This window comes from Macrotis lagotis, chromosome 4 (genome assembly GCF_037893015.1).
Source record: "Macrotis lagotis isolate mMagLag1 chromosome 4, bilby.v1.9.chrom.fasta, whole genome shotgun sequence".
Lineage (NCBI taxonomy): Eukaryota > Metazoa > Chordata > Mammalia > Peramelemorphia > Peramelidae > Macrotis > Macrotis lagotis.
The window spans coordinates 140,602,950-140,618,512 of record NC_133661.1 but is presented as its reverse complement, the minus strand read 5'-3'; the positions used below and the strand labels follow the sequence as shown (position 1 = coordinate 140,618,512).

The 15,563-nt window shown below is 32.8% G+C and overlaps 1 protein-coding gene across 18 annotated transcripts in view; it reads right to left on the bottom strand.

The window, feature by feature from the left end:
- MEF2A (myocyte enhancer factor 2A) overlaps positions 1-15,563 on the bottom strand; it is a 239,096-nt gene that overhangs the window by 126,236 nt on the left and 97,297 nt on the right. For 8 of the 18 annotated variants that reach the window (XM_074234202.1, XM_074234198.1, XM_074234206.1 and 5 more), the window contains one exon: positions 7,540-7,738. The exons of 6 other annotated variants lie outside the window; for them this stretch is intronic. In XM_074234202.1, coding sequence (XP_074090303.1) covers positions 7,540-7,593 — 54 coding nt within the window. In that variant the 5' untranslated portion in view covers positions 7,594-7,738. 4 more of the 18 variants (XM_074234201.1, XM_074234200.1, XM_074234203.1 and 1 more) reach the window with 4 other exon arrangements.

Sequence of the window (15,563 nt, the reverse complement as noted above, 5' to 3'; positions counted from 1 at the left end):
TATGGAGAGGTCACAAGGAGCAAAAGCACTGATGATTGACAGTATTGCTAGGAGCCCTGATCATGGCTCTAGAAAGAGAAGAGTACTTGAGGTCAGGCCTCTGGATAACACTAAGAAAACGAGCACAAAATAACTAAAGCCTAAGATATGCCTCACAACTTGGGACTAGAATACTACTGTAATACAATGTTAGCAAAAAAGATAAAGGCAGCTTTAAAATTAAAAAAAAAAGTAAGCAAAAGAGAAAACCCAACCATAGATAAGCTACAGGTGAGAGAAGATCTGGATTCAAACTCAAAAGAAAACAATAAAATTAAAACCGTATCTCAAAGAAAAAAGCAAAATGGTCAAAAGCTCAAAAAAAGTTTTAGAAGAATTTCGGAACATTGCAAACCAAATAAGTTGAGGAAAAATTAAGAAAAAAAAGAATAATGCAAGAAAAGTCAAGAAAATTATGAAAAGAAAGTTATCTCTTCTAGATTGTAATGTAATAAAATCATATTTAATAAAGGAATTTGGAAACAGATTAAAGATTATTTGGAGACTAAACTTAATCTTAAAGAATGGGCAGGTTAAAGAACAAGTCATTAGAACAAATAATTTTATTAAAGAGAATAATAATGAAACAATATATCAAAATGTAATGGGAGGTACCAAAAGCTGTTATCAGAGGAAAATTTATATCTAAATGCTTACATCAATAAAATAGAGAAATAGCCAATCAATGAATTGGGTACACAAATTAAAAACACTAAAAACAAATTTTAAAACTTCAATTAAACAACAATTTGGAGATCTTAAAGGTGAGACTAATCAAAGTGAATGTTTAAAAAATATTAAATTAATAAATAAAATTAGAAGTTGTTTGTATAAAAAAATAAAATAGATAAACCATTGATTAATATGATTTTTACAAACAAAGAAAAACAAACTGCTAGAGTCAAAAATGACAGGGGTGAATACAACACTAATGAAGACGAAACAAAAGTAATTATTAGTATTTTGCTCAATTATATGCCAACAAATTCAACAATTTAAGTGAAACTGAATCAGAGTTACAGAAACTATGAACTACTTAGATTAACAGAAGAGAAAATAAAAGGAACTTTCTATAAAGAAGCAGCAGGAACAGATGGATTTACAGGTGAATTAAAGGAGCCTTACCAAACTCCTTTAATAAAATCAATATGGTGCTTATATCTAAAACTGAAAGACCAAAAATACAGAGAAAGAAAATTATAGACCAATTTCATTAATGAATATGGATACTAAAATCCTAACTAAAATAATAGCCAAGAGGCTACTACAATATTACATAAGGCGACCAAGTGAGATTTACACCAGAATGCAGGGATGGTTTAACATAAGGTCAACTGCTATTATAACTGATTGTATTAATAATAAAAATAACAAAAAATCATATGATTATATCACTAGGTGCAGAAAAACTTTTTACAAAATACAACACTCATTCCTAAGTCTTTGAAAGCACTAGTATAAATAGATTTTTCCATAAAATGATATGAAGCATTTGCCTAAAACCATCAATAAGCATTATTTGTAATGAGAATGACAGAAGCCTTCCTAGTAAGATCATAAGTGAAAGAAGGATGTCTATTATCATCAATATCGTATTAGAAATGCTAGCAATAACACTACAGAAGGAAAAGGTTTTAAAGGAAACAGGATGGGCAATGAGGTAACAAAACTGTCACTTTGTAGACAATAAAGATAAATTTGAAAAATCCTAGAGATTCAACTAAAAAGCTAGATGGAACAAATACTTTTAGCAGAGCAGCAGGATATAAAATAAATCCACATATCACCAACAAAACCCTGTGAAAAAAGAGATAATAAAAGTGACTCCATTTAAAATAACAGTAGACTGCCGAATATCTAGGGATATACCTGCCAAGGAATACAAACCAAGGAACTAGAAGAACATAATTGTAAAATACATTTTATACAAAAAAGTTACGATTTAAATAACTGGAGAAATAGTAATTGTGGGAAGTCAGAGCCAATATAATAAAAATTATACTTCTACCTAAACTAATTGACCCATTCAATGCCAACCCAATTAAATTACCAAAAAATTATTTTCTTAAGCTAGAAAAAATGAAGTAAAACTCATTTGGAAGAACAAAAGGTCAAGAATACCAAAAAAGTAATTTGAAAAAATGAAAAGAGTTTTAGCAGTACCAGATTTTTAAACTATGTTAAGGCAGTATTTATCAAAACTATCTGGTATTGGCTAAGATACAGAAAAGTAGTTCAGTAGAACAGAGCAGACATACAATACAGTAAGTAATTACTGTAATCCTGTGTTTGACAAACATAAAGATTTAAGTTTTTGGACTAAGAATACACTATTTGATAAAAATTGGTGCGAAAGCTGGAAAGTAGTCTGTCAGAAATTGGATAGAGACCAATATAGTATACCATTTACCAAGATATCAAAATAAAGACATGACTTAAATATAAAGAAAATCAGAAGAATATGGAACACATTACCTATTAGATGTATGGACATGAGAATTTATGAATAAACAAGAGATAGCAGCATGTATATTAAATTAAAAAAAGATTTTTGTACAAATAAAATCAATATAGCCAAAATTAGAAGAAAAATAGAAAATTGGGGAGAAATTTTATAGGATTTCTCAACTAAAGGTCTAATATCTCAAAAGTACTTTTCTCAAATTTATAAGAATATGAACCATTCCTCAATTGACAGTCAAAGGATATGAACAGGGGCGGCTAGGTGGCGTAGTGGATAAAGCACCAGCCCTGGAGTCAGGAGTACCTGGGTTCAAATCCGGTCTGAGACATTTAATAATTACCTAGCTGTGTGGCTTTGGGCAAGCCACTTAACCCCATTTGCCTTACAAAAAAAAAAATCTAAAAAACAAAAAGGATATGAACAAAACTATAAATTCATTCAAAAATGTTTAAAATCAATATTGATCAGAGAAATGTAAATTAAAACAACTCTGGGTATTACTTCACACCTAACAAATTAGTTAAAATGACAGAAGAGGAAAAAGACAAATATTGGAGAGAATGTGAAAAAAATGGGACATTACTATACTGTTAGTGGTGTGAATTGAGCTGCCTATTTTGAAGAGCAATCTGGAATTATGCCAAATAGTTATAAACCTGCATATACCCTCTTTGATCTAGCAATACCACTATTAGATCCATTTCCCAAGAACTTAAATGTTCTAAAATATTTATAACAGCTCTCTCTGAAGTGAATTGGAAATTGAGAGGATGCCCATAAATTGGGAGATGGATAAACAAGTTGTGTCATATTACTGTGTGAGGGAATACTATTGTGCTAAAAGAATTGATGAACTGTTGACTTTAGAAAACAAAAACTTGCATGAAATAATGAAAAGTGAAATGGGCAGAACCAAGAGAATGTTGTATATAGTAAAAGCAATACTGTTCCAAGAATAATTGTGTTATTCTTATAATCAAGGTTATAATCAAGTTATTCTGAGTAATGTAAATATATTCCAATCAACTATAAAGGACCTATGAAGGAATATGCTATACTCTAGTGAAAGATTTAACAAACAGAAGCATGCATAGTATGGTTTTATGTATTTTCATAAATTTGTGTCAAATGCTGGTCCTTCTAGTGTGGAGTGGGGAGGAAGAGATGGAAACAAGTTTAGAACTTAAAATGTTAACCCAAAAATTAAGTTAAATTAAAAAAATAAAAATATACAATTCATTCCTGGAAGCCAAGATAAGGTCAAAATGGATATTCAGATATAAAGAGAGATATCATAAGAAAATCAGAACAACATGAAACACATTACCTAATTATAATGCCCAGAAGTTTTTGATTATCTGCTAACATGGAAAGAGCTCTGGATTTTTAGTCAAAGGATCTCTGAATTCTAGCTCTGCCACTTATTTCCTGTGGAAGCAAGAACCTTCATTTTTCTGAGTCTCAGAGGTTTCTTCATATGTAAAATAGGGAATGGAAGTAATTAATCTGCAATGTATTTTATAAATACATTTTTATCATTTTATAAAAGTGAAATACTGTATATTTGAGAATTTCCATAATTATGTTCTAGTTTTATGTTTCATTGTATCATTATATTCATCAGTCTATATTTTTCAGGCAGGAGATTTCCAGCTCAATAAGAAGTAAAAATATCACCTCAAATATTTATACTCAAGAAGATGACAAAAATATTTCAGGGTACATTGAGCTTCTTATGAAAATAGAAACAATTAATACAAGTTAGTTTTTACTCAACTTCACTACTCTTTGGTCTTGTTTTGCTCATGATAAGCAATTTTTTTTTCTCATAGGAAGCTAGCAATTATTTCCTTACTGGTCTTATCGATACCCTGCAACTGCAAGAAGCCTAAGCTGCATTGGCATGGTAGAGGAATGAACTAACACTTTCAAGCTTCCAGGTCATTTGTTGTTTGTTTTCTGAGGATTAATTAGGCTGTTTTGCAGAAGGTGGCTTGTCAGTTTTTGGTGGTGAACCACACTCTTCGTTGTACTGTGGTTCAACAGATGTTTCGTTGCGAGCTTAAAAGAGCTTTTAAAATGCTTCAACTCCCCATACCAATAGCTGCTACAATATTTATCAGTTATTGAAATGTGCTATAAAAGAAGTATACCTTTTACAGGATTTTTTGGAACCCTATACATTCTTAAATACTGCAGAATTTAAAACAGAGCAGATGTGAGCAATAACTCATGTCCCTGGTATGGGATCCAGCACTCGAATGGAATGAAAAGTGATGAAGTCAGCTCAATCCAGGTTCATTCATTAAAGGGCAGAAGACATTCTGCTTGAGTTAAGTGTCAGAGAAAGCCCACGGGTACGATCATTAATGTCACAAAATGTAATCCTATCAAAAGTATTGCTTGTTCAAAGTAATGCTCACACCTGTGTACAGCTGATACTTGAAGACAAATTATCACATCCTAGTATTTGTTCAAAAGACACCTAAGTTTTAATGTCTTGTGACCATATAGCAAAACTTAGAAACTTCAAGGTCCTTAGAAGAAATTTCTGATGACTCAAGAGTGTGGCCACATCATAATGGGGCCTAGATTATTGCCTAGGCAGCTGGAGGGACAAACCCAGTTTTTGTCCAGGATGGGGACAGATAGGGTCAAATGTATGTAGATAGACTGATTAATACACAGATGTGCATGAGTAAGAGAGAGGTTGTACACCTTGTTCAGAATTACAGAATTATTAAGTCTGGTAGAATTTGAAATTCTAGTGCTCTAAATTCATCAAGGTATGCCACCTCTCTCTGTAATTACGTTGAAATCCAGGTCCCACCACTTCCAAGGAAAATAAGAAGGCAAATGGATTACCTTAGCTGACTCTAATTTCTTATTTGTTAAACAAAGATAATTCACATAACTACTTCAGTGAACTACTGTAGGAAAAGTTTTTGTAAGCTATAAAGTGTCTAAAAATTATTGTTTTTTATTATTACTGGATGATTTCTATGCTTTTCTGCCTCTCTGCCTTGGCTCCTCTTGTCTAGTTGCCTGAAAGTATAGCAGTTCTCAAACTTTTTGGTCTCAAGAATCTTTTCCACTAAAAAATTGAGGACCCCAAAATTCTTTTGTTTATCTAAGTTATATTTATTTACCATATTGGAAATCAATATTTATAAAATTTTAAAGAAATTTATTAAAACAGCAATAACATATCCATTTATTATATTAATCACATTTTAATGAAAATATTCTATTTTAAAAAACTGGTAACAAATTCTCTTTAATGTCTGGCTTAATGGAAAATGCCTCTCACAGATGTGCAGTTGGAAAGGGGAACAGGTGATTTTAGTGCACAAATTAAAATGTGCACTATTACAAAACTAGTTTTGAGTTTGTGGATCTTCTGAAAGGGTCTGAGATCCTCCAACATCTACAGATCACATTTTGACAACTGCAACTAAGTAGAAAAAGCACTAGATTTAGAAATAATCAGGATCATCCAATTCTATTAACTACCTGTCCACTATTAATTACTTATTTTGAAGCCCCATTTCTGCATCTATAAAATGAGAGAGGTAGACCATATTGCATAGTTAAAAGTAATGAATATCATAACATTCCTATTGTGATTCAATAATCAGAGAATTATCTTTCATTAATTTAATACAGTAAAGCATTTGACTTTTATAAATAAGTTGAAGAATCAAGAAGTATAATTTCAAAAGACTATAAGGTACAAATATTAAACTCACATATGTTAATAATAAAGATATGGTTCTTTCAAATCCATATTTTGGCCTAGTTTAGATATAACTTAACAAATTTGGTTATGTTTTCCCAACTCATAGCAGATTACTATCTCAAACCTGGAATGTAAGGACATCCTAACAATTGAAACTCAATGCCAACCATAATAGCATGTAATACATATATGCATATATATATACACACATATATGTATGTAATGTATGTATGTATGTATGTGTTATGATTGCCAATAATAAAAAATAAGAAATTAAAAAGGCTTTAAAAAAAGGTGGTATCACCTGGGGTAGTTTATAAAGACACTCAATCTTATACATCTTGATATAACCCTTGAGGGCATACGGAGCATAATAACTAATATTTGTAATAGTGACTATCATCAAAAGAGAGGAAATTAATTTCAGCATTTTCTTTTTTTTTAACAGGATAAGTGACAATGATTTTACAAAGATAGGTATCCAAATTAAGAATAGTTTTTGTGCTTGAAGGGGACAAGTTTATATTATCTGGAAAATTAACTTATGATAAAAGAACTCATTCCATAATAATAGAAGAAAAATCAAGTGTCACCATACTTAATGTGACCAGGTATTTTAAAATATTTGTTTTTCCATTAAAAGGTGAGTTTTTTCAAGCAATCATTGATAGGTGATTTTTTTTTAGGTTTTTTTGTAAGGCAAATGGGGTTAAGTGGCTTGCCCAAGGCCACACAGCTAGGTAATTATTAAGTGTCTGAGACCGGATTTGAACCCAGGTACTCCTGACTCCAAGGCCGGTGCTTTATCCACTATGCCACCTAGCCGCCCCCTATTGATAGGTGTTTTAAAGTATTTACTCTGCTCTAGGGATGAGGGACAGGACAGTCCTTGCCCTCAAGGAGTTTATATTCTATTGGGAGTCACAGATGCAAATAAGCATGTATATAGTATACATGTAAATACAAAATAAATACATAAATATGAGGTAGCTGGGCAGAAGCACTAGAGGTTGAAGGACAAGTACTTATAAAGAAAGCAGCGTCAATACTTCTCAAAAAATGTAAAATAAAACTGGGTTCTTTAACACTCAAATGGACAATATTTAATACAGCATAAAAGAAAAAAAGTTAAATTGTTAAACAAAAACTGATTCAGTCTTACTTTCAAAATTCATAGTAATTGGGAAGTTTTTAATCTACTTGGGTGAAAAGATACCAGCTAAAATAGAATTTCAATGTAAAATATAATTATGGTACACTAAAAGTTTTTAAACAATTAAACAACCATCTTATTTACCTGTCTGTTCCTTTCATCCATAATCCGAGTAATCTGTATTTTCTTCCGCCCCATTTTTGTGCTCTCTTTTTCTTCTTTACAATCAAAATAACTATTTAATTCTAGAATATTTTCTCTTCAATATCCTAATGCATGGTACCCAACTTCTCTTGTCTCAGCTTCCAGTCCAAAGGCCGCTTCTGAAACTATTTTTTAAGATCTAAAAGAAATAAAAGAATTTATGAAATAAATTACAAAAAATAGATGATACATCAAGATAAGTTTCTGTCTCCTGAAATTTCAAAACTTTTTTATGTAATGCATAACCACTTAATATTATCAATAAGTAAAACTGGCCCTTCAAAACTTGTTAGATTTTATATGGAACACACTGTGGGATAAAAATCTATTTAAAAAATATAGAGCAAAAAAAAAAAAATTTTATTTTGGCTTTTTTCAAGAAAAGGGCACACTCCAAGTCTCACAAGGGTAATGAAGATCAAGAAGCTGCCTGGCATTGACAGTCCAGCAAGATTATATGGCCTAATGTAATCCCCTCCTCTGCCTTATCATCCCTCACTGTCAACTCTTTGGTTAGTCTTCAGAATTACATTCTACTTGTGAAAATCTACCTCAGCAACAAGAATGAAAGGTTTTCATAAAATATTACCTCACCATCAAGATGGTGAGAATAACCTTCAAGATTATAACTATCTTATTGAAGTAATGTCACTTCTCTTGGAATACAAGTCTATCAACAAACAAGAGGAATCTTATGAGCTTCTTTGGAATGCAAGGTTTTTTCTCATGGAAAAAGTCTACTATCCTTCTAGTCAGTAAAAGTTAGGAGAGTGAGCCACCTGTTTGGAATACAAGGGGCTTTCTTATAAAGATAGTTTAAGAAACAGAGTTTGTTCTTTCTTTAATATTTCTTAACCCTGAGAGGACTTCACTAAGAATATTAACCCTAAAATGGTTTTATTGAGAATATTCCACTCAAAATCTTTAGAAGTGAATTCTTCCCAGAAGATCTTATTCTGGGAAAAATTTTCATGTCAAATTTAATTTTCTCCTACCATTTTAAGAACCTACTAGCATTCATTTCCTCTGATTCCATCTTTAATGGAAACATAAAATAGCTTATCCTTAAATAAGAAAATCCAAAGTATTCACTGGGACCTAAATTCCCAAAGAAAATCACATGATCGTTCCTTCACTTAAATTTTCCTAGGATCCTGTGTTGATTATTTTCATTTTCTACCTTAATATGACCTAAATACTCATAAAATGGCAAAATGCAATACATTAATGTATATCAGTAAAAATTTGATAAAAGCAGAACCACCAAGAATTTATTTAGATAGAATGGTAGTAGAAAGACAAACACAATAATATAATGATGACATAGCAATTGATCCAACTATACTAGATACCAATTTGTATTATGCAAGAAAATTTACCAAGCTGTTCATACTCGGTCCAGCAATTCCACTAGAGGGCTTTAACACCCAACCCCGTATCATGGACAAAAAAAACTAAACCCAAATCTAGTATTCACTAAAATATTTTAGTGCTACTTTTTGTGATAGTCCCCCAAGTGTCCATCAATAGGGGCATAGATGAATTCAGATAAACAAAGGAAGATTTAGTTGACTTTGTAGGAATTGATAAAGAACAAAATAAGCAGAACCAAAAAAAATACACTATAACTAAAAGGAAATACAATTGAGCAAATAAAGATACAAGGAAGGAACTGTCTAAGGAGGTACAGGAGAAATTCTACTAAACCAAACTCAACAATGTCAAACTTTTAAATTATGGGGGTTGTGTTCAGAGTGGAGAGGAAGTTTTCACAGACATTTAGAACAGACTACAGAAACAAACTACAGAAACAGTAATATATGTTGACAAGTTTAGGAAAGATTCTTATTAGTAAAGTAAGACAACTCTTATCTGGGAAAACATGACAAAAATGGCATATAAAATATAACTATTGCAAACATTTAAGCAAATGACATAAATTCCTCTACAGAAAGAAAAACCATTACTGAAAGGGTGAAAATTCCTAAATCAATATGCTCCTCATAAGAAACATTGCTAATAAAAAAAAGATGAAATACATTCAAGAGTGACTAAAAGTTACCATTCTTCACGAACACTATAAAATCCACTACAAAGCTGAAGTCAAATTAGAATTCATGACACACCCAAACACACATATATTTAATACTTAAAGTAACATAAACATGAAAATATTAATATTTAATCATCCAAAGATATGGTGGCTTTATTTAAATGGATAACTTAAATGAATTACAAGAATTACACATAAAATCAATGATATTAAGTTTAATGCTCTACCAAAACTAAATATGGTTAATATAGTAAGAAGATTAAAGAAATACATACAGAAAAAAATCAGCTTTGATAGATAATAGAAAAAATTTTGAAATAGGAAAAGACCTTATAGGTGAACCTAACAAAGAAACTCTCCCACAACACCACTGAAAGTGGTCAAGTACCTTCCATTTGAAGACCTCAGATAATGATGATGAATATTTTTTTACTCCTAAGTCATTCCATTTCATTTAAGGATCATCAATTCTACCTACATAACATCTCATACAACACGAATACTTCATGAGGACATGAATATTCAAAGAATTTTACTTTTAAAGGAAAATGCATTGAATACTCAACTATAAATGGCAATGTTTTTAACTGATCAAACTAAAAAATAAAATTTAATAAATTATTTCCAGAAATAAGTTTTTTAAAGCTTTTCTTTACAAAGGATTTCTTTTAATCAAATATTTTGAAATTTCTCTGGAAGGTACAATTATCCTTTCAGTCATCAAAGTTCACAGTCTTTGTGACATCCTGCTTATCTTCCTTTTTGCTCCTCCCTCCCACATCACATCTCACTTCTATTTCCGTAATATCTTTCACAAGTTTCCTTTTCTTTATTCATATAGTCACTACCCTAGTTCAAATCAAAGTCCCCTCTAGACTTGAGTTATTTTTAATTGGGCTACATGTCTCATCTCTGTCCATTCCACATAACTGCCAAAATGATTTTACTAAAAGAAAGGTCTGACCATGAGATTTCCTTGTTCAATACATTCCATTGGTTCTCTTGACTTAATGCCCATAATAAACTCTTTTGTCTAGCATTCAAAATCTTTTGAAATCCCACTTCCAGATTTGGTATAGATTACATCCATCCAAACTGGGATGCCTACTATTGTACCTTCTACCTCTGTGTCTTTGCACAAGCTATGTCCCATGGCTTGAATTTACTCCTTTATCTCTCCTCTTAGGAACCCTAGTTTTGTTTTGTTTTTTTCCCCTGGAAGAGCTCAGTGCAGATGACATTAAAAGAAAGTGTACACTCACCTTTCATCTGTTTTACCATTATTACCAGCTATTTTGAATTTTCTTATCTAAGTTTAATTTGTTTCTTCTTAACAGAATTTAATCTCCTTGAGGATAAGTATTTCATTTTTTCTTTTGAATTACTATTGTTAGCATGATACCTGATTCACTGTAGCATCATTTAGCAAAGGTCTGCTGATGTGCTGAGGAAAAAAGTTATCCAGATGTTAATGCCAGGGGCTAAAATTTGCTAATTATAATAAAATCCTCTAAAGAGAAGAGAACATATCACTTCTTTGTTGTTTTTAGCCTTTAAGGACACAGCATCAAGACTCATATATTAGTAGGCATTCAAAAGTTTACTCTAAAGATTAAGTTTATTTATTAAATATCTTTAATTTTCTATACCAAAGAGAAATATTACAAACACGTATGTATAAAAACAATAAACCCCAAGAGCATATTATAAATACATATTTGAAAAAGAAAAGGATTAATCCTATATACTACTTATTTGTAGGAGTTCAGTAGCACAGATAAACACACACACACACACACACACACACACACACACACACACACACAAACTGAATCCCAACCTTCAATTTTGTAGATCAAAAAAATACACATGGGGGCAGCTAGGTGGCTCAATGAATAGAGCATCGGCCCCGGAGTCAGGAGTACCTGGGTTCAAATCCAGCCTCAGACACTTAATAATTACCTAGCCGTGTGGCCTTGGGTAAGCCACTTAACCCTAATACCTTGCAAAAACTAAAACAAAAAAAACCAAAAAAAACCCTAAAAAAATACACACTTCATGTCATATGTTGAGATGTCAAGGATTTGAGTACTGAGTCTTCTCTCTCTCTCTCTCTCTCTCTCTCTCTCTCAAGAAAAGGATCTCCTGTCAGGTGATCTTCAGAATCTTCCTAAGACAACTTAAATGGAAGTAATTCAGTTTCCTGGCATGTAGCTGGTAGACTGTCCAGGTTTCACAGGTATACAGCAATGAGGTCAGTACAATGGCTCTGTGGACCTTCAATATGGTGGTCAATCTAATCTCTTTTTTCTCCACATTTTCCTTTGGAGCCCTCCAAAGTTCTGTGCTAGCTCTGGCAATGCGTACCTCCCTGGAAAGTACAAAGCCAAGGTAAGTGAACTTATCCACAATATTCAAAACGTCTCCATTTGCTGTAATTGATAGTTTCACATATGGATGGTGTGGTGCTTGGCTGATGGAACACCTTTATTTCCTTTATATTAATTGTTAGATCAAAATGAGTACAAGCAAAAGAGAATCAATTCATACTTTGTTGGAACTTAGCTTCAGGGGCTTCACTGACTGAACATGTTTAGGTAAGGCATCAGCATTAAGGAGAATAACAAAAGGATTCATGCAAAAGGAATTTTTAGATGATACTCATACATGCAGTACAATTCAGTATAATTATAATGAAATTAGTCCCATAAGGAAGATGAAATTATACTCAGATTATCATAGTCTAATCCTGGAATTATTTTTAAATATTACATATCAGGATACCTTGACAGCCCACATCTTGCCACTTAATGACTGAATGAAGAAAATGAAAAAATCTCACTTTCTGTGCCATTTGTTGACTATAAATAATTGGGAGAAAAAATGTAAACCTAAAAGCTGTCTTCTGACAAGCTGTTTCTCAAGTATATATAGATCATACAAAACTCACCAAAACATACTATGGAAAATAAAACATCAAATGAGTCATATGAGGGAAATGCATGCTCAACAAAGGTGTTTTCTGCTGTTATAGAGATGTCAGCACAGAGTTCAAAGGAAAGAAGGATTCACTAAAGGTAATGAAGTTCTTCGTAAGTTTCTACATTTGCAGGTGACAGTTAATTGCATAAAGTCAAGGAACGTGGAAAATTCTAAAAAATTTAATTCATAATCACAAATGGATGAAAGGGATATCTACTAACTAGAGTACATTCAGTTAGACAGACACCTCTTGGCACTATTCATCAGCAAAACCTGAAAAAAATAAAGCAAACAGAAATGGAACTAGAACTGAATGAGAAAAAAATAAAAAAAATTATATTTTACTTAAAAAATTATGGGGGGGGGAACGGTTAAAATAGAGGAATAAGAGGAAACAATAAGCCCATTTTCCCCAACAACACTCTAAAAAGAATGCCAGACTAGTACAAAGTTAAGTGAAATATTAACTTCATCTTTTCAGTCAAATATCACAAACTCAATTCATAGGTAATGACCAGGGTAGGAATTGTAGAACTTATGTGAATCAGAATCCTGAATTCAGTGTCAAGAGTTCAAAGCAAGGCCAACAGCACAGGGACTCCCAGGGCTGATCTCAGACTCAGCAATGGAATAAAGTGAGGAACTGCACAAAGGAGAACCTAGAGGATCAAGGTAGGTGTAGTAGATTACAGATTTAGGCCCCAACTACAACAACAGTTCAGGGAAGTAGTGTCTCATCACTCAGAAAGAACTCCCAACTCAGCCACAGACACAAACAAAAAGGCCAGGAGCCCAGACTCAGTCCCCCAGGCATGTGAGCCTGCAGCACAGACTCCTTCAAATGGACCAAGAACTTAGCCCTAACCCAGGCCAGTGACTCACAATCTGATTAAAGTTTTGACAGCACTCAGAACTCCAAGACAGGTGAGTAGAAAAGGAACCCCAGAATTGTTCACAGATTCTCTAGAAGGTCAATTAGAATTCCTAGAAGAAATGATACAAGTTTCTAAAAATGAGTTTAAAATATGATTATAAATGAAATGATATTTAAGAAGGAGAGACTTGAAAAGAAGAGAAACAGTTTAGCACAACAAATACAAAACTTTAGTCAAGTAATATACTTCTTGAAAATTAGACTGGAACAAATAGATAACTCCATGGAAAAAAAAATACCAAGGAAAAACAATTTAAGAATTAGTAGGCTCCTAAAAGCCAAGACCAAATAGGATCATAGAGCATGGCACATCCATATTAAAAAAAAAAAAGGCACTGTCCTCCATGAGCAAGGAACAACTGCAGTAGCTCAAAAGAAATACAAAAAGTACAAATTAAGAGACATCTCCATCTCAAATGTTACACATACCCTGTCTGTGTCCAATCTATGGTAGGGTCTTCTGAGCTCATGTTTGTCTGATCAGCCTGTAAGACACACAGTACAACCCTGACATCATTTTGGTGGTCTTAAGTACAAAGGGCAACAACAAACTTCTCATTCTTCCTCTACCTCTGACTTATTCCTTTCTCTCCACCACAGGTATTCTGTGACAACTGTACCCTGGATCATGCTAATTATTCATAAATGTAAAACTTCCATATTCATGAATTCTGAAATTCCTTTTTTTAATCAAAATCTGTTAATTCACCTCTCCCTTTGCCTTGCAATTCCAAACTCAGCTCTTCATCTTCAAAGTAACCTCCATAATTTTCTTGACCCTTCATTTTTTTCCCCCTAGGCCATTTCCCCCTTGCCCTGACTACAATCTCTCCCCTTGCCATTCTTGACAACCGGGAGAACCAGTGCAAATCTACACTGTCCCCTTCATCTAAGTCCCTTGCTTCATACGTGGCCTGCCATGACAACACTCAGCCTTGAATTACCAATACATTTGTTCTTATTCATGTGCTGCTGAATAAAAGTGGAAAATCCTGAAACAATACTAACCAGATCCACTGCAAACATATTAAAACTGAATTTTTTAAAAAATAAACAAATCAATCTTCCTTATGCACAGGTCTGACTATGCCAATCTTGTATTCAATAAGCTTGGGGACTTCTTACAATCTCTAGAATTAAATAAAAATCTTGTTTAACTTTTAAGGTCCTTCATAACTTAATTTCCTCTTTACTTCTCTCCATATAGTGGAGATCCAATCCAGTGAATACAACCTTCTTGTACAGTCTCTTACTCAAAAAAAATCATTTCCTGAATTCCCAAATATTTTCATAGGCTATGCCCCACCCTCCATGCCTGAGATTTTCTTGCCCCTCATCTCAAGTCCCAGTTAAAATCACATCTTCTATAAGAAGTGTTTCCTGAACTCTCTTTAATTTAGTGCCTTCCCCTTGAAGATAATTTCTAATTAATTCTAATTATATCTTGTTTATACAGAGTTTTTAGCACATAGTCTTCCCTATTAGAGAGGGACACTTGTGTGTGTGTGTGTGTGTGTGTGTGTGTGTGTGTGTGTGTGTGTGTCTTTGAGGACAGAGACTAAACTCTCCAGAGTCAAACACAGTGCCTGACATATAACAGGTGGCAGTAATTTTTTAACTGGAATTATTCAACTTCCAGAAGCAGCTAGGTGGCACAGTGGATAGGTAAGGATCATAACTGAGCCCTACCAAGAGAACTACTGCTTTCAACACTAGCCCTAATTGCAAAGTACTAATGTCCTAAATTCCTTATTTAACAGTCCAAAGAAGAAAAATAGAGGACAGGTAAAATGAATATAACTATCAAGGAAAAATAATGAAACATACCACACATCAAGGTTAGAGGTAAAGGAGGGGGAGAAGAGTGGAAGAGACAGAATAGACTATGATAGAAGAAAACAAAGTGATTAATTTATGAGTTAAAAGAACAAAGAAGGATCATACAAGACTTTTAAAAATCATGATCATGATAGGATAAATCTATTTAATGGGTAC